We start from the raw sequence: 27,918 nt of genomic DNA, 5'->3' as shown, positions 1-27,918 counted from the left end.
TTATTTTACTTAAAAGTTTTTTGTTAAATATGCCCTTTTTTTTCCACTTTCTATTAAAGCTACATCATGACAACAGAGAAGGGCTTAGTGGCTGAGGCCGAGAATCCACAACACCAACAGCAGAAGGAAGAAGGTGAAGGAGCCACCAGAACGGGAACACAAGAGGCTCAGCTGGAGGAGTCATCTCAGAAGGCAGCTGAGGGGATTAATCATTCTGAACAGAAGCAGAAGGTTTCCACTAGTGATACCCCCCCACATGAGGACTCGAGTAAGAACAAAGAAAGAACATCAGAAAGCCGAGGCCTGTCCCGGCTGTTCTCCTCTTTTCTCAAGAGGCCTAAGTCTCAAGTCTCTGAAGATGAAGGCAAAGAAATAGAATTAGCTAAGGATAAAAGAGAGGGAGTTCAGAGAGAAACAGAGTTTGGAGCTGGTCTTGATGAAGAAATCCTTTTAAAGGCCCCCATTGCTGCCCCTGAACCAGAACTTAAAACAGACCCATCTTTGGATCTTCATTCTTTGAGCAGTGCAGAAACACAGGTAAGAAATGGAGAAATAGGGAGAATGAGGATAACAAATATATTTGATTTTCATTATCTGGAAGCATCTTGTTTGTCTTACTTCTTAATTTACTAGTCATAGCTGACATTTTCATAGTGTTTAAATTTTCAAAGCTCTTTACCTTCATTAGCTTGTTTGGATCCTCACAAGAAGTAGAATAAGCCCAAGGTAGAGCAGGTCTTACATTTTAGAAATAGTCTCTTCTTACAGTTTAGTATACCGAGGCACAGAGAAGTAGAGAGACTTGTTCATAACCATTGAGATAGTCTGACTCAAATTTACTTTTTCCCAATTCTATATCTAGCATTTTTATTCAGATAACCCTGACTTTCAATTGAATATTCTAAAGTATTAGAAACTTTATTTTATAGAAGTTAAGTACAGTATAATTTGATATTTTTCCCAAGTTTTTATTAAGCATTTTACCTATTGTTATAAAAAGCTTCTTCAGAGCTAATGAGGTCAACCTTAGGTCTTGAAGTGAGAGGAAAAAAGTGGGATGGTATGGAATTTATATTATTTGAAGAGTATGGAAATGGAATGATGACCAGCAAACATAGTCCTTTTAGGAAAGTCTATTTAAAGAGATTAGAATAGTTTCATGTCTTCCTAAAAAGAGGTGAGATGCTTTTATTTCTTATTCTTTCTCTCCATTATAAATATAAACCAGTATTGCATTTTTACCTCCCCTTGTGTAATTATTTCCTGCTCTTATTTTAATAACAGTTTTGGACCCTCAAAAACAGCAAATATATTTTTGCTCAATAAAATGTGGATAGTTAAGATTTTTGCACTTGATTTTTTTAGGTCTTGATTTCTTTTGTTCTTGTTCTACATCTTGTAATTCTTTGTGCATAAATTGGAAGTTACTTTCTGAGAAATTCTGTCTTTAGGTTGTGAGAATGTTATGTCATTTTGAGAACCTGCATTCTTCTGTTTATTATGCTCAGTAGATTTATATATTTTGCTTTTGAATCACCTTAATTTTTGACTATTTCTCTATCCTTCGTGCCTCTCACCCCCAACCAATGAATATTTCCTTCACCAGGCATTTTATTAAGGGCTTTCCATGTAGCTACAGAGACTAAGGAAATAGACTCTCCCCCCAATAAACTTACATTCTTTTGAGGGGACACAACATGAACAATAATGATTAATACAAACTACATATAAAGTATATTTTAAAATGTTTTATTTTGGGGGGAGTTATCAAGAAAATGTATCATAATCTATAAAGTTATGTTAGAGGGAATTGCTAAGAAAGGGGCAACTAAAATCCAGTTTTCCTCATTTTCAGTTTCTGTTCTGTCAAAAGAAAACAATGGTTTAGTAGAAAATTCTCCACCATATATTATGCTCAAATACAGGGCCCCTAAAATGTTATTTTGGCAGTATGTAAACTCATATTGAAAAACTTGGAAATGGCTTATTGGTTTTCCTAGGAGACTTATATTTTAGTTGAAATTATGTTCTTTTTTGCCACTTGATTTCAGGTATCATACTTAGTGGGAAGGAAAGAACTAGTTTGATTGCCAATACATAGATAAGTAGTTTTGACAACTCTATAGATGTTGATTTATGCCATAAAACAGTTGTTGTCTGTGTTTTATGAGATTTAGTGACTTGAAAAATTTAGAACATGCTAAATCACATAAGAATTCTTTAATTCCTAATGCTGAAATCAGGTTAACCACTAATATGGAAAGATGGTAGATAACTGGAGGTAGAGCAATGTGTTAAAGGAGAGAGAAGAGCTGACAGCTTGAGAGATGGGATTAATTTAGAGTAAGCCCCTGGTCAAGTGCTTCCTGTGTATAGATCATTGTATTAGGTACTTGGGATATGATTGTATAAGAATAAGGAAGTAAACGGTGAGGAGAAATGGGCAAGGAGAGACCAAAGAGCTCCAGGGAAATTTGAGGAGAGAGAACACATGCCTGGAAGAATGAGTGAGTCAACAGTTATTAAACATTTATTGTATAATGACACTTAGTGTGTACTAGCATTGACCTAAGACAAACAGAAAAGTCCAACAGCCCCTGTTCTCCAGGAACTCCTTTTATAATGGGGGAGACATCACACATAGAAAGTGTCAACTGCAAATCAGATGGAAAAGTCCTGTGACTTGTAGGGTACATTAGCTAAGCAGATGAGACACGATATTGTGATTTACACTGGTAGACTCATGAGAGGCATCTCTTGCTGGGTCTGCAGTATGGAAGACCTGAGTTCAAATCCTGCCTCCAGTACTTCCTAACTATATAAGCCTAGACCAGTTACTTCACCTCTGTTGCCTCAATTTCCTCACCTGTAAAATAGAAATAATAATAGCACCTATCTCCCAGGGTTGTGATAATCAGATGAGATAATAATTACAAAGTATTTAGCACCCTGCCTGGTACTTTTTGGGCACTTCATTCCTTCATATCAGTTTCTGATATTAAACCATTTGACGTACCAAGGACCTCAATTGCAAAAATTTTCTTTCCTGAGTCTTCCCCACCTGTGTCAGCAGCACCTTCAGGGGCAGCTGCCAGGCTGTGTCTCCTCTGCAGTTGCTTCCTGGAATGACAGCTTCAAAGCTGGGCTGGAATCAGGATCTGTGATTGTAGGGATGCTCCCACTTCAGGGGTTCTTTGTTTTCTCTCCCCCTTTGTGACTTTTGGACCAGAATAAATATTGGTTGGGGTGGGGAAAGTGCCTCCCCCACTATAATTTCTCCTCTTGATGATGGATGGTGAATCCAGGCTAGAAACAGTCTTAGTGAAGTGCTGTATCTTGTGAACCCTGAGTTCTATGGCAAGCTGTCATGGAATTCTTTAATAGAATATGACCCTCTGTCAATGGCACTTGGAATAATTGTTTCTAGAACCTGGTATCTTTTACAGAAACATTATATGCATTTTATATACATCATATAGATATGTGTTATCTCCCCCATTAGAAAATGAGCCCCTCCAAGGCTTGGGCTACTTCCCTCTTATCTTTGTTTTTTTAATGCCTAGCCCAGAGCCAGTGCTTGCTTCATAATTGCTGATGGATAGATTGTTTTAGTCTGAATGGAACTTCTTGTAGTCTTCTGTCCTTCTTTCTTCATAGTATTTATTCTTATTAATAGTACAACATATTTTATGAATGATTTTGACTTGGTTATGTTGTGTTCTAAAGCCTGCTCAGGAAGAACACGGAGAAGATCTAGAGTTTGAAACTAAAGGAGAAGAGCTTGAAGAGGGCTCCAACGTAGAAGTGAAAAAAGAAAGTGTGGAACCAAAAACTGAGAAAGAACTTGGTTCTTCCCAGAAAGCTGCCAGAAGACACAAAAACATGCACTGCAAGGTGACCTTGCTGGATGATACAGTTTATGAATGTGATGTGGAGGTGGGTACATGTCTTTTCTTTCTCTTAAGTTTTTTTTTATAGCAATCAGTTCTTATTATAGCAATCAGAAATCCTGTGGTCTTGCAGGTTAAGTGAACAGCTTCCACCCAGAGATACGATCCTGTCTATTGAGTATCACCAAACATTTTTTCTTTCTAGATCACTTTCCCTGTGTCTTTGGTTTTATGTATAGGTGTAGGTGGCAAGGAGACTGAACAGTATTATCAAGAGCAAACATCTTTTCAAGTTGGATTCAACTTGTTTTCAAAATTTCCCTTACTTGTCCCTTTTGGTAATAGATTGGAACCCCTCCCTATGAAGCATCAGAGCCCATGTGCAAGGAAATAGAAATATCCACAGATTAGTTCTCTTTTCAGAGAATCATGTGTTACCAATTTGAAAACTTAAAACCAATTTGGAGAGTGTTTAGTCTACTCCTCTCATTTTATTGATAAGGTCAATTCTATACTCAGCAGAAATGAAGTGAAGTCACCTCAGTGGTAGAACCAGGATTCCAATTCAGCTCTTTTGGCTCCCAAGTCCTGCAGTGTGGCTGCTTGCAATGTCTAATTATGGTTGAATTAAAATCTTTCTTTACCTCCTTTTTACATATTGTGTTTTTGCCATCTGTTTTTGTACAGTTTGCCATTCAATTACTTCTTTGAATAACCACTAACTTAAATGATATGGTAGACATTCCTAGCTGAGTCTTTTCTGATGAATGGAATTCTCAGCTGATGGTTTGTGGAAGTTAGTCATGATATGAAAGCACTTTTCAATACTTATTTCATGGAAAAAGTCTCTTTTTTCTTTGTTTCCTGATACCTATAGGTTCTGTTTTCCTCAGAATCCAAGATTTTCAAGCATTGCTATTCATTTGATAGTAAAGATATTGGACTAGTATTGTAGCTACTGAATATGTTTTCATCTAACATGGAGACTTTCTGATGTGATGAGTTGCCTCATCTTTATTTGAGTACTTAATTAGGTTTTAACTGACTCGGATTATTTGAACTTGATTTTCTTTAGGTATATGCAATTATTTGCAACAAGTTACAAGGGAATAGTTCTATTATATCCTTACCTGATCTGTTATTTTATGAAGTCTTTTTGACTTCAAAGAGTTATTGGACATATTGGAAGAATCCCTAATATGGGGTGTAAGACCTGAGTTTAAATTCTGCCTCTATCCCTTAATACTTATGTGGTACATATTCAGGACATTTAAAGGAAACGAAACTCTTTGAGTCTTAGTTTTTATATCTGTAAAATGGAGGAGGTAGATGAGGTGATTTTTTTTAGGTTTTTTTTTGCAAGGCAGTGGGGTTAAGTGGCTTGCCCAAGGTCACACAGCTAGGCAATTATTAAGTGCCTCAGGCTGGATTTGAACTCAGGTACTCCTGACTCCAGGGCCGGTGCTCTATCCACTATGCCACCTAGCTGCCCCTGATGAGGTGGTTTTTAAGGTCCCTTCTTACTTTTAAATTTGGTATCCTTTCATGCTAGCTCTAATCTTTCCCAGTCTGTTTTTTTTTCTCTCTCTCTCTCTCTTCCTTCTCCCCCCCTTTTCCTCTCTGTCCCTCCCCACCTTCGTCTGGTTCTCTCTTTATTCCTTTTCCTCTTTCTCTGTATTTTGCTCTCTACACTCCTCTTACTTCTGTCTCCCCTTCTCCATTTCTGTCTCTCTGTCTCCCCCCCACCGTGTTTGTGTCTCTGTCTGTCTCTATCTCTCTGTCTTACTATGTTTCTCTCTCTCTGTCTCTTTCTCTCTCCTTTTCTGCCCTTTGTCTGCTCTACCTCTCTTCCTCTCTGCCATGCTGAACTTAGGCTATTCTCTGACCCCACAGCCCATAACCTTCTTCCAGTTCAGGTTGGAGAGCCAGGTACCCAGATTATGGTACTTGGGCTCAGAAAGACCTTCCTAGGTTCTCCAGTGGATGACCCAGGGCCAGGCTCTCTTTCTCTTTTAGCCTCAGACTTTGGATCTTGGGGCGGGGAGTGATCCCCTCCTTCCTACCCCAGCTAATCTGATTATAGAAGATAATGCATAGCAGATCACCTGCATTACATTGATTCTGAGGGCTTGAGACCATTGTTGTTATTTTTGAAACCTGAGATCCCAGCACAGTTTATGCAATTAGTGTTTAATAAGGCTTTGTGGCAGGAGAAAGGAAAGTAATATGCATTTATTAAGTGCCTATTATGTGCCAGTACTGTCTATTTTACAGTTGAAGAAAATGAGGCAACCAAAGGTTAAGTGTAGTCCCATGCCTTATCCACTGTTCCACCTAGAAGCCTAGTTATGTGTCATATAAGATCATTGATTGTTAAAAGTTAGAAAGGACTTTGGGGGGGGTCATTTAATTCAATTCATTCACTTTACAGATGAGAAAATTGAGTCTTAGATGGGGCAAAAATTAGCTTTTGACTCCTATCCCAAGGACTCTTTCCTCTTAAGGGTCTCTGAAGACATTACAAGGACCCCTGAACTTTGCTAGGACAAAAATTTTTTCTTTGTTTATATGACTTTATTTATACATTACTAAAATATTCTTGTTTAAGAGTAAACATAATACGCCTTCCCCCACAAAAATATAGAACATCATGAGAAATAAAATAAAAGAAAGAGGAAAAAAATGTATTTCAGTCTGTGTTCTGATACCATCATCTCTGTCTCGGGTGGATCACATTTTCTATCATAAGTCTATCACAGAAGTTATTTCTATATTTTTCCACGGATGCTGTTGCTTATTGTAATTCCCTCCATCAATTCCTCCCCACTACTATATATTATATTTTCTCTCTCCTTTCACTCTGTCCCTCTTCTAAAATGTGCTGTAGGGTAGCTGAGTGGCATGGCAAACAGAGCACTGGTCCTGGGGCCAAGAGGCCCCAAACCCACAACTACTCCAGAGACCCAGCAGCCATCCAGCCCTGGTCCCAGACAGGCCACCCAATCCCAGCACTTTGCAAAAAGTAAAAAAGAAAATGTCTTATATCTGACTATTATTTCCTATGATCTACCTTCTCCTCTAATACCCAAATCCCTCCCTTCCCCTTGTCCCCCTTCTCTCCTTTTTACTCCAGATGTCTATACCCTATTGAATGTGTATTGTTTCCTCTCTGTGCCATTTCTGATGAGAGTGAAGATTCCCTCATTCCCCCTTGCCTTCTCCCCTTTCATATCATTGCAAAAGCTCATTGCAAAAAAAAAAGCCATATGGTTTTTTTTAAATACCTTAGATTATCTAGGGCAAAAAATTGTGTCTTTATTTTCATCAACTTCTTTAAGTAAAATATAACATATATTCAATTATGAATTAAAAAGCAACAACATCATTATATTGAGGCACCATAGGCTTCACTTGTCAAATGGATCTATGATGAAGTTAAGATTCCTTGACCTACAACATGCTAAAAAAGATATCCATCAATACTCTGCTCATTGCATAATCAAGGCATATTTCCTTCATTGATATCTATGGAAGAGACATTGCAGATTCCATGTCTGCTTTTGGACAATAGAAATCTCGGTATGTAGGTAGAGTAAAGCAAAACTTTGTATAATCTTGAAGAATCAGAATCAAAGTATAGACAGAATCAAATGATAGGAGGCACATAACAGAAAAGATGGAGCAGAGAAATCTGGGAGTTAAGTCAATTTATAACTCACAGAATGAATGGATTTATTCAAAGTAAACTACTGAGCATTAGATTTTGTAGGAGACTTGAAAATATTCTGAAAAAGGTGAACTATTTATATATAGATATAGATATATAGTGGATTATCAAAAATTATGCAAACAAGTAGCAAAAACCTTTCATTGTTCTACTTAGAAGAAACATTTTAAATGTTAGTGTTAGTCTAGGTTAGTGTTAGTCTAACCATAGGTCATTATAGTAATGTCATGTCAATCCATCCTATGCACCAGTCTGGCTTATGAAATAAATTTGTGTCTGTAGTGATGTAGATATTGCTACTGTCATTACCTGATCACAGAAAATTGGTCATAATAAATATGTGTATACATATTATATATATGTACATATATGTGGATATGTAATATTGTAAATATTACAAATGAATTTTCAATTTTTTCTAATTGCATGTAATTATATGTTAAATCAATTTTTAAAAATTTCATATTTTAAATCCTTTCCCTCTTTCTCTCTCCTTTCTTCTTTAGAAGGTTAGCAACTAGGTATAGGCTATACATGTGTAATCATGCAAAACATATTTCCATATTAGTCATGTAAAAGGAAACACAACCTCTATCCCCCTCCAAAAAATCACCCAAGAAAAAATAAAGGAAACAAAAACCCCAAAAGTATGCTTCAACTTCCAATCAGACTTCCATCAGTTCTTTCTCTGGCAGTGGATAGTATTTTTCAACATAAATTCAAAATTGTCTTAGATCATTATATTGCTGAGAATAGTTAAGTCATTCACAGTAGATCATTGTACAGTATTACTGTTACTGTGTACAACATTCTCCTGGGTCTGGTCACTTCATTCTACATTATTTCATGTAAGTTGTTCCAGGTTTTTCTGAAAACATCCTATCCATAATTTCATATAGCACAACAGTATTCCATTGCAGTCATATACCACAACTTCGTTCAGCACTTCTCTATTTGATGGACATCCTTTTCAACATTTGTCATTTTTCTTTTCTGTTATATTAGCCAATCTGATAGGTGTCAGATGGCACTTAAAGTTTTTTTAATTTGCATTTCTCTAATGAGTAGTGATTTAGAACATTTTTTATTCATACCTATTTATAGATTTGATTTCTTTACTTCAAAACTGCCTTAATAAGCTTTTATCATTTATCACTGGGGAATGGCTTATAGTCATAAATTTGACTCAATTCTCCATATATTTGAGAAATGAGACCTTAATTAGAAAAACTTGGCTGCAAATTCCCACCCCTCCTCATTTCTTCCTCCCCCTCTCTTCCCCTCTCCCCTCTCCCCTCCCTCCTCTTCTTTGCTTTCCTTTTAATCTTGGCTGCATTGGTTTTGCTTGTCCAAAACCTTTTCAATTTAATACAATCAAAAATCATCCATTTTACATTCCATAATACTATCTTGCTCTGTCTCTTGTTTGGTTCTAGAGTCTTCTCTTATCCACAGATCTGGCAGGTAAACAATGTGTATGAGTTTATGCCATATCCTGCAACTTTGCTGAAGATTTTAGTTGTTTCATTTGGTTTATTAACTGACTTTCTAGGACTATCTTAGTAAATCATCCTAGTATCTGCAAAAAGTGATAGTTTTATTTTACTCTTTGCTTATACTTATTCCTAGAATTTATTTTTCTTATTTTATTATACTTTGCTAGCATTTCTGTTACATTATTGGGGCAAATAGGTAGTACAAAATCAGTATCAAACATTTACTGTGTGACCCTTGGCAAGTCATTTTGCCTCTATTTGCCTCAATTTTCTCATCTGTCAAATAGGAGTAGGTAATAAGATCACCTCTCAGAATTGTTGTGTGGATCAAGTGAAATAATATTTACAAGGTATTTAGCATAGTTCCTGGAATAGTAGCGTGGGTACTATATAATTGTTAGCGTAAATTACATTGACTAGTAAATGGTAATAATCAACATCCTTGCTTTACCCTTGATATTACTGGAAAAACTTTCAGATTATCCCCATTACAGATGAGGCTTGATCTTATTTTTAGGTAAATACTACATATTTTAAGGAAAGCTCAGTGTTTATTTCTCTGCTTTCTAGTTTATTTCTCAATTTCTCTGCTTAATAGGAATGGATGTTGTATTTGGTCAAAAACTTTTTCTGCATGTGTTGATATTTTTTGTTTTTTATTATTTATGTAGTCAGTTATATTAATAGTTTTTCTATACTAACACTGCATTCCTAAGTATAAATCCATCCTGTCCATATTATAAGATATTTGGGATATATAACATGTTATTATCTCCTTGCTTATATTTTATTTTAAATTTTCATTTCAATGATTGCTTAGGATGTTGGTTCATAGTTTTAGTTCTCTGTTTTGACCCTCTTAGATTTATGTATGTATACTATATTTGTGTCACTGAAAAATTTTGGAAAGACCTATTACCATTTTTTCAAACTTTTTGTATTGGGGTGAAATTAATTTTTCTTTAAATATCTGAATTTGCTTGTAAATCCTTCTGGTTCTGAGATTTATTTTTCTTTTTTGAGTTCTTTCATAACCTCTAAGTTTCTTTTTTTAAGATAGTTATTTAAGTATTCTATTTCCTGTTTATTTGAATAATTTATAAATAATTTGCAACTATTTGCCCATTTCAATTAGATTGTCAGTTTTATTGGCTTATCATTCACAAAATATTGGCTTCTGATAATTGCTTTTATTTCTTCTTCAGTGGTCATGAATTCATCTTTTTTTCAGTTTTGATACAGGTTATTTAGTTTACTTTTTTTAAAATCATCAATTTAGCTAAGGACATATCAATTTAGTTTTCTTTTTCTTCAAAAAAACAGCTTCTGGTTTTATTTATTAGTTCATTGGGTATTCTTTTTAACTTTCAATTTCTTTCATTTCTTCTTTGATTTTCTTGATTTCTATTTTAGTATTTAATATTGTTATTGTTCTTAAAATTTATTGTTTTTCTAGGTTTTAGTTCCATGTCCTATTTGTTGATCTGATTTTTCTTTCATTGAGGAAAACAATGAGAGATGAAAATTTTCCTTTAAGTACTGGGAATGCTTTGGATGAATCACACAAATATTTGTATGTTGTCCCATTGTTACTACATTTAATGAAATTATTATTTCTATGATTTGTTTTTTGATGCAGCTATTCTTTAGGATTAAGTTTCTTAGTTTGCAATTAATTTTTAATCTTTGCTTTAAGTTCCTTTTCTTGAATATAAGTTTTTGTGTGCATTATGGTTAGTTATACATTTAATTTTTCTGCATTTGTTTGTAAGATTTTTGTTCCCTGACATGTGGTCAATTTTTGCGAAGGTAAGAGATTAATAGACTCCTTTTTACCCTTATTTATTATTTTCCAGAAGTCTATTCATTTCTAATTTTTCTAAAATTCTATTCGCATCTTTAACTTCTTTATTTTGTTGTTATTTAGAGATTTATCTTAGAGAGTTAAAATAAGGATCTCTGATATCATATTTTTTACTGTGTATTTCTCCCTGTAACTCATTTAACTTCTTTTAAGAATTTTGATTTTGTGCCATTTGGTGCATAATGTTTAGTATTGATTCATTGTCCATGTTACCTTTTAGCAAAGTATAGTTTCTGTCAATTTTTGTTTTTGCTTTGTCTGAGATCATGATTGTTATCCTGCCTTTTTAAATTTCAGCTGAAGCAAAAAGGGTTCTGTTTCAACCATTTAAAACTCTTGGTGTATCTTTCTGTTTGAATATGTTTCTTGCAAACAGCATTATTTTTGTATTCTGGTTTCTAATCTAGTTTGCTGTCTTCTTCCATTTTATGGATGGGTTCATCTCATTCACATATACAGTTATGATTGCTATCTATTTCCCTCCATCCTATGCTCTTATACCTTGCCTTCTCTTTGCACAGTGCCCAAACCCTCTTCAATATTTTGTTTTGCTTCTGACTCATGGCTTCCTTAATCTACTCTTTCTCTTATTTCCGCCTTTTTCCTTTATACCTTTCTTCCTTTCTTCCTTAATCCCCTTCTTTTACTATTCCTGTTGAGTAAACCATATTTCTATATCTGTTTGTGTATATATGTGTATTCTTCCCTCCTATGACATGTCATTCAGATAAAAGAGATTCAAGTGGCATCCATTTCCCTTGCTGTATAAAATCCTCTTTGTGAAGATATAAGATATAAGAAATTTCTCACCCTTTCTGCCTCTCTCTTTCCTTCTCCAAGTATTCTTCTTCTCCATCCTTTCCATTCTTTTGAGTTTATGCAAATGTAACAGAATCAATCCCAGATCTTCTTTCTAATTAGACTCTCTCCATGACCCCTGATGATAGAATTCTAAGGGCTACATCTATTATCTCCTTATATAAAAGTTTAACTTTATATAGTCTCTCTTATGATCGCTTGATCATATTTACCTTTGTAAGATTTTCCTGACTATTAATATTTCTCCTCAGCTCTGGCCTTCTCATTAGGAATGTGTGGGAAGTCTATTTTGTTAAAGGTTCATTTTTTTTCTTGTATAGGATAATACTAAAATTTTGATAGTTAATTATTTTTTAGTGTAAACCTAGACCCTTTGCACAAATGTGAATTTACACATATTGACAAATTATTACAAAATAGTACCTTCTATTTATTTGGGTTGTGTGTGGGTGTGTGTATCTTCTCTTTCCCAATTTTAATTAGAAAATCCAATTTAAAAAGCTGTAAAATTGATTTTATTTTTTCCCTCTGTGACCTTCTCCCCTTCTCTGGAAATTGTAACTGCTGCTGCCAATCTAGTGACCATGAAGATGAAACTAAAGGGCAATATGCTTTTTTCCATTGTTTGGGAGTAGGAGGACTAGCTAGAGCTACTTAATACTCACTCTTCTAATATGTCAGCCTGGGATCTAGGCATATCAGCTAGCATTAAGCATAGCACTTAACTGTATCTATGCCACTGTGCTAAGTGCAAGAGGTACAAAACAAAACATAAAACCAGCCCCCACTCTCAAAGGAGCTCAAGATCTATTAGGGGGGATACCAAGCAAACAAATGAATAAACAAGATATATACAGGGATAAATTTGTGGGAGTCTTTGAAGAAAGGCTCTAGGATTAAGGTGGACTGGGAAAGGCGTCTTGGAGAAGATGAGTCTTTAACTGTGACTCAAGGAAGCCAGGAGGCAGAGGTGAGAAGGGAAAGGGTTTCAAAAATGGAGGAATAGTGAATGAAAATTGCTTGGAGTTGGAAGATGAAATGTCATGTTTGAGGAACTGCAGGTAAGTTCAGTGTCACTGGATTGAAGAGTATGTAGAGGAGGTAAGGTGTATGAGGACAGGGAATGTAGGAAGTGACCAGGTAAATGAAGGGCATATATATTTGACATTGGAGATAGTAGGTAGCTAGAGGTGTTGATTGAATGGAGCTGGGTGCAATTGGGATGATATGGTCAGATATACATTTTGACAGCTGATTGAAGGATTGATTAAAGTGCAGGTTGTTTCAGTAGTCCAGGCATGAAGATAATGAGGACCTGCATCAGAATTGCCATCCAGGGTAATATAGAAGATGTTGGTGCCTTTGACAGTAATCAGGGAATTAGGGAGAGGGAGGGTTTAGGGGACAAAGATAATGAATTCAGTTTTGCATATGTTGAGTTTCAGAGAGAGGTTAGGGCTAGATTGGTAGATCTGAGAATCATCTACATAGAGATGGTAATTGAAACCATGGGAGCTGAAGAAATCACCAACTAAATAACATAAAGGACCCAGAACAACTTTGGGGAATATCTGTGGTTAGCATGTGTGATATATAGCCAGGTAAGAAAAGAACCAGGGGAGAGTGGTGTCACAACAGTCTACAGAGAAAAGAGAAACAAGAAGAGAGTGACCAATAGTATTACAGACTGCAGAGGGCATTAGATCTGGTGATTAAGAGATCATCTATAACTTGGGAGAGAGAGGCTTATGTTGAACACTGAGATTGGAAGGCAGATCTCAGATAGTTAAGAGGATAGTAAGAGGAAAGGACATGGAGGTATTGGTTGTAGATCTTCCAAAGGTTGAAATTCTCAAGAATGAAATGACTTCCTTTGATGATCTCTCTATCTCAGGTAGATACCTGAATACAGAATAGCAAACATGCCGAGTCAGGGGACCTAGGCTTTATAACTTTGGGGCAAGTAACTTAACCTCTGTGTGAGTTTTAGTTTTCTTTTTCTCCTTTGTAGAAATGAGGGAGTGGACTATATGACGTGAGAAGGCACTTCCAGCTCTACTTGTGTTACCCTGTTATCCTCCATGTCACCTGTGAATCCTTCCCCAACATCCTACTTTGATTCTTAATCATGGTGTGGATGTAACCCTAGGGTTTAACTGGCTCTTTCATTGGGAGTACCAGCTCTGACCAATCCTATCAAATTGGAAAACCATGAAAAATCATCCAGACCATACATAAAGTAACCTAGTGAATCTTATCACTAGAAAACTGGCTAACATTTTTGTTACAATAATCCATGAAACAAAGTGATAATTAGTTAATGGGAGAAAATTGTAATACTGAATTCTGTTAAGGCCAAAAATAAATTAGCATCCAAATGTATTACTTTATTTGTCTCAGTACTTCAAGGATCTGTTAGCATGCGTACTCTCATTCCACAGGGCAGGCTGTAACCTACCCTTGTCTTTGTAGATCACATGATCATAAGATTATGCCTAGAAGGAACTGTAAAGGTCATCTTGTCCATCTCATTTTATAACTGAGGATACTAAGGCCCAGAGAGTCAAAATAATTTGTTGAGCTTTTATAATGTGGTTGTATAATATCTAATTGTACTAGATAAAAATTTGTTACCAGACAGCCAAGCAGGCCGAGGACAATCACTTATTTTTCTTCTTTGTGCCACCATCCTAAGTGATGGGTATACAAATATTGGCAAAATGACAGTCCCAGGATTCTTACGTTCTAGTGGGGAAAGACAGTACATTAAGGAAACAGGAAAAGAGTAATGATGTGGGTGGAGGAAGATCCTCTTTCAAGGGGAGCATGGTGTTCAAGTCCATAGTGTCAGAAACAGAACCAGGAGAAAGAAATGAAGGAAGGCCAGCCTGGGTCCCTTGTTTGAATGGAAGCCTTGAGAGGAATTCACCAAGGAGAAGGGGTCCCTTATGAGGAAGTAATGTTCCAAGGTGAGAAAGTCCTAGGCACTGAAGGAAAGTCCACATCTATACTTGCTGGTCCTCAGACAACATCTACATAATCTATTGCCAGTCCTTTATTCAAAGCCTTTGCTGCTTGTTAGGGTAGGACCTGTCACTTGAAAAGTCCTCCGGAGCCTAGATTTATATTCTTAGCCCCAGAGATCAGTTAGAAACTCAAATATTTGAAAAATACATAAAACCACTTTGATTTTAACTAAGATGAATAACTTTGATAATTTAATCCTTACATTTTAAAATACATCTTTCTAAGATTACTGTTTTTTAAAATTGAGATCTTTTTTTTAATATTACCTGAATTTCCTCTGTATCCTTTGTCCTCTCGCCTCCCAGAGAACCATTCCATGTAACAAAAGACTTAAGGTGATTTATTGTTAACCATCCTGTATTATTTTACAAGCGGGCTTTAAAAAGCATATACTCGAGTATTGCTTCCGATATTACTGATTAGTCAGATGATTAGTTCCAGTAGGTCATATCTACATGTTATGCTGAATTTGGCCTATTCCTGAAGGAAATTGCTAATTCTGCCACAGCACCTTGAATCATTTTTTTCCCTGAGATAATGGATAGTGAGGAGTCTGCATCTCAGCAAGCACAATTAGCTGTCACTGTAGACAGCTGCTTCCAATTAATTCATTGACTGCCCAGATAGTAGCCCATAGCTTGCTCAGGGATACAGTCTCCTTTGCATTATAGACAGCAGCACTCTAATTCTGGCACCACTCTAAAGTCACTGTGCCAGCTGTGCACAGGCATTCATAGTCACATGCCTGGAGCTTGGGTTTCCAGCTGTGTCCTGGGTTAGATATGTGACCATCTGAAGGTTTGTTTATACTAAAGGAGAATAGAAAGGACCGAGTGAAACCATTACTGTTGGTGCTATGTAAAGAGGCACTGTGCCAGGGGTAATTTTTTTGGTTTTCCCTGGAAGGTCTGCCCCATCCCTCTCATCCAACCTATCTATGCCTGTCAGTTCTCTCCATCCTTCAAGATCCCCCTCCAGTTCATGATGCCTTTTCTGACCCTGACTTCCCCAGCCTCCTAAAGTCTCTGCTAAAGTCTCATCTTTTTCAGGAGGTTTCCCTTGGTCCACTTTAATCTTAGTACCTTCCCTCTATAAGTATCTCTGATTTATCCTTTATATAACTTGTTTGCACATAGTTGTTTGCATGTGACCTCCTTGAGAGCAGGAATTTTTTTTATTGTTTTTGCTTTGTTTTAGACCTTTGTATCTAAGATTTGCACAGTGACTACCACTTAGGAAGTACTTAATAAATATTTGTTGAATTGACTCAATTGATTCCTCTTTCCACCTGAATAGTATTCTTCTCTGGGGCAGCTTGAGGACCGGAGTTCAAATCCAACCTTATACCCTTGACTCTGACTAACTATATGACCCTGGACAAGTCACTTTAGCCTGATTGCCTCATATCCAGAACCATCTTCTGTTTTCCTGATCCATATCTGACCACTGGATCCAAATGGCTCTGGAGGAGAAAGTGAGACTGGTGACTTAGCACAGAATTCCCCTCACTCAAATCCAATTCATGTGTTTGTCATGGCTTCACCTCCCTGATGTCATGGTCTTTTTCAAAAAATGAAGGACAAAACAACAAAAGCAACAGGAACAACATGATTCTTCTTTCCACAGAATCTACCTATCACTTTATTCCTTTCTCTTTTAAGGCATCTATGTTTTGCCTTGTAAGTGCACTTATTTTGGTACTTTTTACTTTCTCTATTAGATTATAAGCTTTTTCACGTAATAATATAATCTTAGTTGGAAGGAACTTTAATGGCCATCTAGTTCTACCTGTGTCAGAATAAGAATTCTACAACAAACCTGACAAATAATCATCTGACCTTTGCTTGAAGGTACTTCAATGAGGGAAAACCACTACCTTATCAGTCAATTCTACTTTTGTGTGCTTGTGTTAAGTTTTTCCTTGCACCAAGCCTTAGGTTGATTTCTTTGCAATTTCTACCTTAGTGCTGCCCTCTTCCTCTGAACAGAAGAAATCAAATCCCTTTTTTCATATAACAGCTCTTCCAACCCTTGAGGGTAATCATCCTACCCATGCCCCACCAAGTCTTCTCATTTAAGATAAAATATCTCTGGTAACTCCAGCTCATACCAAGGTGGCCTGGGCTTTTCTTCCCTCCATTCTGGATGCCCTCTTCTAGATGCTCTCAAGCTTTAAAATTAAGTACCCACCATATACCAGAAATTAAGAAGGGCCCTGGAGATACAAAAACAAATCAGACTCTGCCTTCAAGAAGCTTATATTCTACCAAGGAAGATGAGACAATCTATGTAGGGACATAAAAAACAGATACAAAATTACCTTGGATTGGAAGTCACTTGTAGCTGAGGGTACCAAGAAAATTCTCGAGCAAAAAAAATGGACTTGAGCTGAATTTCAAATAAAACCAGAGATTCCAAGAAGAAACATTCAGAGTCTGTTTTAATAGTTCAGACAAGAGGTATTGAAACCTGCTAACAACAAAATGTATCAGCATTTGTCTGACTAGGGCAGTCTCATTGGACTGGTCCTTAGTCTTAGAGGAGCTGGTTGCTAGTCTTTGAAAGAATAAGGACAACATCACTGTCATAAGCTGTGGGTATTTATTATATACCAATTGTGTTCTGGGCACTGTGCTAAGGGGATGCAGAAAAAGGCAAAACAATTGTCTCTTTCTTCAAGGAGCTCACCCACATCTTAATGAGGGACACACCTTCCAAACAGTTATGTTCACATAAACTATAGACAATGTTGATGGGAGGTCTTCTCAGAGGGAAGGCACCACAGGAGGGGGAACTTGGAAAGGCTTCTTGCCAAAGACCAAAGTGTTGAAGAAATTGTAGGAAACTAGGAGGTAAGAGTTGAGAAACCAGAGAATTCTGGGCCTGGAGGACAGCCTGGGAAAAGGCCAGTAACTGAAAGATGGAATGTTTTGTTCTAGGAACAGCAAGAAGACAAGAGAAGGGGAAGGCAGCTGGGAAGATAGGGTGGGGCTTTAAAAGCCAACAGAGGATTTTTTATATTTGATTCTGAAGGTGATAGCCATCAATATTTCTTTTAGCTGACACGCTCAGATCTGCACTGTAGGAAAATCACTTTGGTAGATGAATGATGGCTGGATTGGAGTGGGAAGAGAATTGAGACTGGTAGAGTGGTTAGAAGCCTGTTAATAGTAGTTTGGGTGAGAAATGATGAAGGCCTGAACCACTAGTCTAGGGAGCTGTCTGAGGGAAGAGGGCACCTGATGTTGAGGAGAAGAAGGAGGATGATGATAATAGTTATAGAGTATTTTATGATACAAATAATATCTCATTTTAGCTTCACAGCAACCCTGGCAGGTAGGTTATACTGTTATCTCCATTTTACTAAGAGAAACAGAGGTTAAGTAATTGTTGAAGATTGCATAGCTAGTAAGTGTTTAAAGTAAAACTCCTGTCCTCCTGACTTCAGGTCTAGAACTCGCTCTACTGAATCTGCTTCATAATTGAGAGATGTTATGAGGGTAGGAACAAATAAGGTTTAGAAACAGATTGAATATGTTGAGTTATAGTGAATGAGTTGAAGATAGAAACTATATTGTGGGTTTGTGTGATTGGAAAGTAGTAGTAATAAAGAAGTTTGGTTAAGAAGGAAGGAAAAATAATGACTTGTAAAAATGTGGAGCTTGAAATGTCTATGTGATTTCCAGTTTGAGATATTTCATTGGCATGTGAGGTTGGAGATGGAGAGAGGTTAGGGCTTCACAGAATGGTTTTTGAATCCATGGGACAATGAGATTACTAAACAAACGATAGTAGAGGGAGAAAAGAACAGGTTCAGGACAGGACAGAAGGGACAGTTATGGTTAGTGGATATGTTCTGGATGGAGACATCTTGTGAATGAGACAGAAGGAATGATTAGAAAAGACTCGAGAGAAGTGTCATGAAAAGGTTGAAAGGTAATCTTCATATTTTCCCAAAGAACCTACAATGTATTGCAAATGATAGAAGTTCAATAAATATTGATTGAAATGAATTTACATAATCTAAAATGTTATGTATTGACAGAAACATGCTAAAGGACAAGATCTGATAAAGAGAGTATGTGAACATCTCAATCTATTGGAAGAGGACTACTTTGGTCTAGCCATATGGGATAATGTGACTTCCAAGGTAAGAAGATGACTATGTGAAAATATCTAGAAGTTGTCTCTTTCATTTATTATTTAGTGATGTGTGTGTGTGTGTGTGTGTGTTATGTGCTTGATTCCCAAAAGTCAAAGAAGGCATGATGATATTCTTAGAAATTATTTTTTAATTTTTTAATGTCCCAGTCAGTTTTTGTTCCCTGGATCACTATTCTTTGCTGTTTATGAAAATATGTTATAATTTAAAAGGGGAAATGTATGTATAATATTTTCAAACATGATTTTTTTCATGAAATCTTTCCTTATTCTATTAATTGGAAGTGACTTCTTATCTGATCTCATGGAAGTTTAGACTTCTCTTAGACACTTAAAATTCAAAGTGAGTATGAGATATTTATTTGGATATGTCTCAGTTCTAGGCTGTCTAAGTCTGTGTACTGAGGATCATGTCTTCATTTGCCTTTATATAGCTCCTGGAGAGGTCACAATGTAATGTTCTTTGTAGGTACCTAATAAATAAATATTGGTGGAGTGAATGAATTAAAAGGGCAGGTCCTCAATCAATATCTGTATTCAACACATGTACCCCATTTTCTGTCACATGACCCACAAGACAGCAGACTAGGCATTTTTACTAATCTTCATGACCTCATAAACATCTTCAAAATATGAATCATGTACAAGAGCTAAAGCAGTTTCAGTTTCCTTCACAGTCTAAGACAACAAGAATCCTGGTAAGGAGCTGCAGTTATGCTACCAGAACAAAGCAAACCTTCACAACATGCATTATGCTGACAGGAACTGTAGACCATAGACAGACATTCCTATTAAAGGTCTTAGCATCTTAGTTCATAAAGAAAGGAAGAAAGCAAGTGCTGATTAAGCACTGACCTTGTGCTCAGGGTCTTACAAGTATTCTCTCATTTGTTTCCCACATTGCTGTGGAGGTAGGTGCTGTATTCCATCCCCATTTTATTCTTGAAATGACTGAGACAGAGGTTAAAAGGGACTTGTCCAAAATAAGATAGCATCTGTAAATTTAGGGCATCTTGACGCCAGTCAAGAACTCTCTATCTTCTGCACCATCTAGCTGCTCCAGGCAGATGTGTACAATAATTCAGTAGTGGCAGAATATTTCAATGTCCCTCTGTCAGTTTTAGATAAGAATAACAGAAAGATAACAATAACAGAGAATAACAAAAGATAATGAAAAGGGAAAATATCTAAAAGATTTATCATATCTTTTGAACAGGAATATCAATCTTTTTTTAGTTTTTTGTTTTGTTTTGTTTTGTTTTGCAAGGCAATGGAGTTAAGTGGCTTGCCCAAGGCCACACAGCTAGGTAATTATTGAGGCTGGATTTGAACTCAGGTACTCCTGACTCCAGGGCCAGTGCTCTATCCACTGGGCCACCTAGCTGCCCCAGGAATATCAATCTTCATAGACATTTCTTAGCACCATTTGTCATCTTTACAAAAATAAACTATACAACTGAGGCAAAAAAAATTAGTGTAAAATATCAGAAATCGACCATAGTGCAATAAACTAGTAACCTATATAGGAAGCATAAGTAAAAGACAGATCAAATGGAGACTTAATAATGTGATCCCCTAAACATTAAAGAACAAATTATTAAGAACAACATTAAGAATAAATGATTAGGGCGGCTAGGTGTCCCAGTGGATAGAACACCGGCCCTGGAGTCAGGAGTACCTGAGTTCAGATTTGGCCTTGGACACTTATTAATTGCCTAGTTATGAAAGACAAAGGTAATGACAAGATAGTGGTATCAGAATTTTCAAGGTACAACAGAAATTATCATCTGAGGAAAAATAATATCCCAAAATACAGTAGTAGAGAGAGGATTAATGAACTGAATGTGCCATTTTGAAAATTAGAAAATGATCAGTAAATATAATAAGTACTAAAAGATGAAAATTTAAAAATGAGAGCAAAAAAGGGTGAATCCTCAGTGTTCAGGGAAGCAAATTTTAGTCTTGTCTTAAACGAACAGAAACTTCAAGTATCATGTATTCAGTTGGAGTCTTCCTTCTTTACCTTCTGGGAGCTCATCCCAAGAGTTTCATGCTATCTTTGAAAATTCACATATTCTGTTCAGGTAAATTGAACAAATATTTCCCTTTCAAAAGTATATATGTAAGGTAATATATAAAATTGCAAAATATTCCACTTCCTGTGACACATTTCTTTGACAAGTTATGGTTGTATTGATAGAGTTTCAGTTCTGGTAACAACAAAAAAGAAAATCCTAACCTCTTTTCAAAATCAAAGTCACCCATCCTTTCTTTTCCCATTTTTTGGATTGGTCCATTACCAAAACTATCTCTTTTCTGTCATTCTGTCATGGTCTAATTTACTGAAAATACGTTATAATTTAAAAGGCTCACTGAGATGAAAACTTTTCAGAAGCTTATTTGATTCCTCTCTTCTTCTCCCTCCCCTTCATTTTCAATCTGTTGCCAGATCCTTTTGATTTTTGCCTCTGTCTCACATCTGTCCTTTTGCTTTTTTCATCCTTATTAATAACACCTTAGGTCAGGTATTCTGGTCTTGTAGTATTAAAATAATCTATGTCTACTTTCCTGTGTTAAGTCTTTGGATTCTTCTATTCAACTGCCAGAGTCATCTTCCCAAGACACAGGTCTACCCATATGACTCTAGTGCTCAGGAACCATCAGTGGCTCTTCTGTGCCTCTTACATAAAATATAGATTCTCTGGTCTGATGTTTACGGTCCTTTACCATCAGGCTCCAACCAAATGAAAAGCCTGATTTTGCAATACTTCTCTTCAAACAGTCTATTTCAGCCAGACTGGCCTGGAATCTGGGCCTAAACTCTATAGAGCATTTTCTGTTTCTGTGCATTCTCCTGGAATCCCCTGTGGTACTTAATCTTCATCTCTACTTTTCAGGATCCTTTTGTACCTTTAAAGCACAGTTTAAGTGTTAACCTCCTCTGAGAAGTATTTTTCCCCCCTCATTCCTTTTAGTTGAAAGTATTCTTATTCTGTCCCTCTCAGCTTTCCCCAGAGTACTTTGGATTTCTCCTTTGTATCCATCTTACTATGCCTCAAGTTGTCATGTTCCCAAGCAGAACATCAGCTCCTTTGGGGTAAGCAGAGGGCTATTTTAATGTCTAGTGTGAGACAAAACATTCCTGCTCTGCCTTTAGCAAGTGCTTAGTAAATGTTGAATTGAATGTTTCCTTATTTTCCTTATTTTCAAGTAATCCCTTTTGGGGCCTTACTTAGGCAGATTCTCAGCGGATGGTGACTTATGTAAGTAAAAATTAACATTTAGCCCCTTGTGAGGCAACACTGTGACCTGCACTTGATACCTTCTTCCAACATGTATTTATTAGGCACCAGCTGCAGACCAGCTACTGGGGATAGAAATACAAGAGTAAAACATTCTCTTAGCAAGGTAACATATAAACATAATAATATAGCTCAAATAGAAGAGCGATATGGCCATCCCCTCCCAAGTCTTTATTGCAGGTCCCAATTTCTTAGTGTTTTTTGTTATTGTTGTTTTCTAGAGAATCTGAAGAATAATCCAACAGCTCTTTTATTATTCTGAGGTCTGATTCATCTGGGTCTGGTGACTTTAGTCATTAAAATATTCTCAAAACCACATCATACTTGAATTTAAATTTCCTGTAAACCCTTTTGATTCTGTTTTTCTGTTGTCAGGATAGACTTTTCCTTCCATTCACTTGCTTTCTTTTTCCTAGCCTTTTCTTTTTTGCATAGTATTATATCTCCTCTACCTCCAGTTTTCTGGAACTCCTCATATAGGGAATATTTTATGTCAAAAATCTTGCTTATATAGAAGTTTGCAGATTTCTTACTAATTAGTTTTTTTTTTCTTGTTATCTATAGGTAAGGAAAGCCAATTAGACTTACCTAAGCAGGACCATGCCCCTCCCTAGAATTTACATGACCCCCTTTGGCTTCCTTGAGAGGTTTTGAAGCTTGGAAAAAAAATAAATCCAGGAATCCTATCCAAGAAAGTGACCCTTTAGTGATGTGCCAAGTTCTAGGACAGCTTCTCATAAAATAATCAATGACTTGCTTCTGTCATCTTGGCCTACCTGAGATTTCCTTCCTTGTCATTTCCCATCCTGCTATGAAAGTGTTGCTTGCAGACACCCTGGATAACAGGCTGCTTAATTTGGTTTTGTCTGAGATGAAAGAGTTAAGTTCTCTTGGGCATGGTATCTGTTTCAGGAGCAAGGTGGCTGACCAGGAGATGGCCCTAGTCTTTGTTATATGAAAGATTCCATTCTTGGCGTTTTGTAACTTACTCCCTGCCTAAAAACTGCATGTGTTAGTTTTATTTGTAACATTCACTGGAGACAGTTTTTTAACTGGGTGAAAAGTATTTTCCTCAAATGATAATTGACACATTTCCTTTCTTTTCCTTTTTTGCATAATAATAGAGCAGAAACCTCTATCGCTGGCTAGATGAGAGGGAAAGAAGTCAGTAGCTCACTTCTATAGTCCCCCCCCCCCCATAAACGATTTATTGCTACTTTGAATCAAAATTTTTGGAGTTAAACAGCTGTTTGTCTAGCTTTTATTCCTACTTGGAATTATCTGCTCATGAATAAAACAAGTATTTTCTTCGAGGGAAAAGCCACATTGAGGAGTCTCCCTCCTATTCCTCCCACCTCCCCCCACTCTGGTCAAAATGAATTCAAACATAAATGGTATCAGCAGCAAAAATTAAAATCCTAAAGTGGAGCTAAACTTCCCTATCCTTTACTTCTCCTTTACTAAATTAATAAGTATTTTATAGTTTACCAAGTGCTTATATATCTTATTTGTAGGGTAGCAGGGTGTACTGAAAGAATAGTTAGAGGTACTGAGTTCCAATTCTATTTCTGCTACTTATTTCTAATTTTATCTTTTTCAAGTAACTAAATCTCTCTCAGCCTCCTTTTACTCATCTGTAAAAGAGAGGGTTTGACTAGATTGTTAGAGTGTAAGGTTTCTTCTAACTCTAGGGCAAGTATTGTCATCTTAATTTGTCAGTTCCTCATTTTTCTCTTTAGCAAAAGGAAGATTCTCAGTCATAGGATATTAGCAGTAACCCCAAGGGGCCTTCACAAGCCCCTTGCCCCATTAGTGTCTTATTAATAATTAGTCAGACTTCATTAGTTTTAGCAAAAGTATTTATTAGGATGGTATGATAAAATAGTAGTTGCAAAAACATTTCTGGAACACATTCCTACATAGATACATTTGGGCATGGTGAACACAAACTTAATTAACAATTATAGTGAGGCATGTATGTTGAACACATGGAGTCAAGGGTAATCGCCAGCTTCTGGTATTAGAAGTCAGTCTGTTCTTTTGTTCCTCTTGACGTTATTCTTAGGCATAATTCTCTGCCCTATTCAGAAGATGGTTGGTGGTTTTTGTAAAGTCCATGGTCAACACATCTATCTACCATCACCATTCCTTGAAGCTGCCATTGTCCTAGTGACTATGGATGTCTGTTACTGTTGTAGACTCTCAGATGACATGTCAGGGTGATGGGGGGGGGGGGTAGAGAATGGAATTGCTGACCTGCCTGCTAGTTTTTTATATAGTCCCAGGAGGATGTTTGATTAATTATGCCATTCATAAGATGTTTCCTACAAAGTGTCATTTGCCATTTGCCTTCATACAATACTTGAAGCATTATAATCCTCTCACATTAATTAAGGACTTATTCACATTTATTTCATACTTGGCTTCAATCAAGGTATCTGTGCCTTCTGTGATTACATTAATTGGGATGGGAGTGAAACCCCACTTTTATATTCATTTGCTTGTACTCTTGAGAAGTAGGAAGAATTCACTGACCCCATTGTTATTTATTCCTGAATTATAGGGGAAGCCATTATTTCAAATTAATCCTGGGTAAGGGTAATGACTCTTATTTTCTCTAAGTTTGACATGGGAGCTGTGGTGAAAAGAGTTGAGTGTTTCCAAATAACTGACTTTTTATTTTCTGTTATTTTCTGTGATATATTTGTAGAATTTTGAATTATTTTTATTTTTTCTTTTACAGACTTGGCTGGATTCTGCCAAAGAAATAAAAAAACAGATTCATGGTAAGTGAGAATTATTACGCATCTCAATAGTATCTCTTAAATCTTTTTCATAATCACATTTTTTCCAATCATGAATAACTTTTGAATCCCTAATGTGACATTTTTAGAATGAGACAAGGCCATCAAAGTAGGCAGTTCTTTAACAGTTAGTAAGATGAGTGGGAAAATACAGCAAGGTAACAGTTGAATAATTGTAAAATTGAAAATACGTGATCTCTGCCCAGACGTGGTTTTCAGTAAAGATGGTTCTAGGTCTGAAGAAAGAAATGAATAGCAATATTTTAGCCTTAGTTACTTGATGCAATGAAGAGCTGGGAACCAACTGAAATATCTTCTAACTTTTGAGTCATTCTGTTCATTACATTTTGTATTAGGGGATTATAGAGGAAGTTTTTGAGAAATGCAAAGAATTATTAATTACATTATGAAAAGAGTGATAGATTTGAAATTATAGGATTTAGATTTGAATTCTGGGTTTTTCACATGACATTAGGAAAGTCACTTAACTATTCTGGGCCTCAGTTTCCTTTTCTGTAAGAGTAGTTCCTTGCAGCTTTGAATCTAATCTCAAAATATTAAGCTTTACCTCAGTTTCTTGAGGTTAATTTACCTCTTTTAGTCTATTAAAAAAACAACACATGGTTAGGATAAAGTATTTTCTATTTTGTCTGTTTTTCAGGTGTTTTTATGATTTTTTTTTTTTTAGTTTTGCAAGGCATTGGGGGTTAAGTGGCTTGCCCAAGGCCACACAGCTAGGTAATTATTAAGTGTCTGAGGTTGGATTTGAACTCAGGTACTCCTGACTCCAGGGTGATGCTCCATCTACTGCGCCACCTAGCCTCTCCCTTTTGTGATTTTTTTAAAGTGGGTAAAACACTCCGTTGGACTTGCATCTTTCCATACATGATCTTCATTTAAAAGCTTGTTATTCAAGCTTGACAGAAAGTCATTTTGGACCATTTTGACTTTCACTGCATACAGTGAAAAACACATCTCCAACCCTTTTCAATTAAAGGATAAATTTATGTCAGTTTTACTCAGCAGAGATCATTAAGAAAGAAAAGTTAAACTCTTTTGCAGTGATTAGAGGTATAACCAGCAAGAATGTCTTCTTGGTTATTTAGAGTTCCCTTACTAAGAAAATCATATAAAGTATTTGGGTTTATTTTTTTAAACAAAAAAACAAATCCCTGACTCACACTTAAACTCACAAAAACTTACTGAGGAAATGATTTGGATGTATATCATTAGACAAAAATAAAGGATGAGAATTGGTTGCTCCAAAGGTGGGAATTTTAAAGTTAAAATTTTTTAATTTTTTGAAATTACCTTTTCTTCCTTTTAAAAAAATTATTTTTATTTTCAATTCCCAATTCTCTCCTTCCTACCCCTTTCACCCCTATTGAGAAGCCAAGAAATATATGTATTATATATATGACTCTATGAAAAACATTTATTTATTAGTCATGTTCCCCCTAAAACAAACAAGGAAAAAATGGGAAAAATATGCTTCTATCTGCACTGAGTCCATCAATTCACTATCTTGAGGTAGATGGTATTATAAAGAGTCCTTTGGAACTGTAGTTTGTTATAGTATTTATCAGAGTGGCTAAGCCTCTCATAGTTTGCTGCAATTTTTTTTAACTGTGTACATTGTTCTTCTGGTTCTGTTAATTTCACTTTTTATCAGTTCATATAAATCTTCTCAAGTTTTTCTGATACCATGCTCTTCATCTCTTTTTTAAATTAAATTTTATTTTAAATTTGTAGAACAAGCATTTCCATAATATGTACAATAAAAAAAAGATTACACATGAAACTAAATTTACTATGCACAACTTGCTGTTCCTTTCAAATAACAACAAAATTATCATGCAGTTTCTTTTTTTTTCCCTTTCTCTCCCCCCCCAACTAGAGGTGGCTACCATTAGATACAAATAGATATTTATGTAAAATTATCCTAAACATACTTATATCAATTCTTTCTCTGGATGTAGATATTATAGTTAATTTAGGTATTTGTAATAGTCAAAATAATTCATTCAAAGTTATTCTTTAAATGATATTACTGTTATTGTATACAATGTTCTCTTGGTTCTGTTCATTTCATTCTTCATTATATTTATTTTTCTAAAATCATTGAGCTCACCATTTCTTAAAGTAAATACAGTAGTATTCTATCACAATCATGTACAACTTGTTCATTCATTCTCCATTTGATGAGTATCCCTTCTATTTCCAATTCTTTGCCATCACAAAGAAAACTGTTATAAACATTTTAATACATAGAAATTCTTTTCCTTTTCCCCAGTTAATCTTTAGAAATACACCAAGTAGGGGCAGCTAGGTGGTGCAGTGGATAGAGCACCAGTCCTGGAGTCAGGAGGACCTGAGTTCAAATGTGACTTCAGAAACTTAATTGCCTAGCTGTGTGACCTTGGGCAAGTCACTTAACCCTATTGCCTTACAAAAAACAAACACAAAATTACACCAAGTAGGGTATTGGTGGATCAAAGGGCAAAAGTAGTTTAAAAACTCTTTGGTGTAAATTCTAGATTGCACCCAAATGATTGGATCAATTCACAATTCCAGCAACAATGAATTAGTGTCCCAATTTTTCACTTCCCTTCCAACATTTATAACTTTCTCTTTCTGTCATTTAAGCCAACATGCTATGTGTAGTTGTAGGTAACTGGTAAGTATAAAATGATATCTCTAGGTTATTTTAATTATCATTTCTTATAGCACAGTAATATTCCATCATATTTATATTTTATAATTTGTTCAGCCATTCCCTTAAAAGAACTGCTATAAATATTTTAGTACATATGAATTCTTTTCCACTT

General features: G+C 36.0%; 1 protein-coding gene across 10 annotated transcripts in view; it reads left to right on the top strand.

Moving 5' to 3' along the window:
• The window catches only part of EPB41 (erythrocyte membrane protein band 4.1), a 179,803-nt gene that overhangs the window by 59,494 nt on the left and 92,391 nt on the right, over nucleotides 1–27,918 (top strand). For all 10 annotated transcript variants that reach the window (XM_074217896.1, XM_074217901.1, XM_074217898.1 and 7 more), the window contains 4 exons: nucleotides 60–537; nucleotides 3,727–3,936; nucleotides 18,869–18,973; nucleotides 25,030–25,072. In XM_074217896.1, the coding sequence (XP_074073997.1) occupies nucleotides 67–537; nucleotides 3,727–3,936; nucleotides 18,869–18,973; nucleotides 25,030–25,072 (829 nt within the window). In that variant the 5' untranslated portion in view covers nucleotides 60–66. Of the gene's footprint in view, nucleotides 1–59; nucleotides 538–3,726; nucleotides 3,937–18,868; nucleotides 18,974–25,029; nucleotides 25,073–27,918 lie in introns of those variants that run through there.

Source organism: Macrotis lagotis, chromosome 1 (genome assembly GCF_037893015.1).
Source record: "Macrotis lagotis isolate mMagLag1 chromosome 1, bilby.v1.9.chrom.fasta, whole genome shotgun sequence".
In the NCBI taxonomy this organism is placed as follows: domain Eukaryota; kingdom Metazoa; phylum Chordata; class Mammalia; order Peramelemorphia; family Peramelidae; genus Macrotis; species Macrotis lagotis.
The sequence above is the reverse complement of the archived record's forward strand: the minus strand, read 5'-3'. Positions and strand labels throughout refer to the sequence as shown.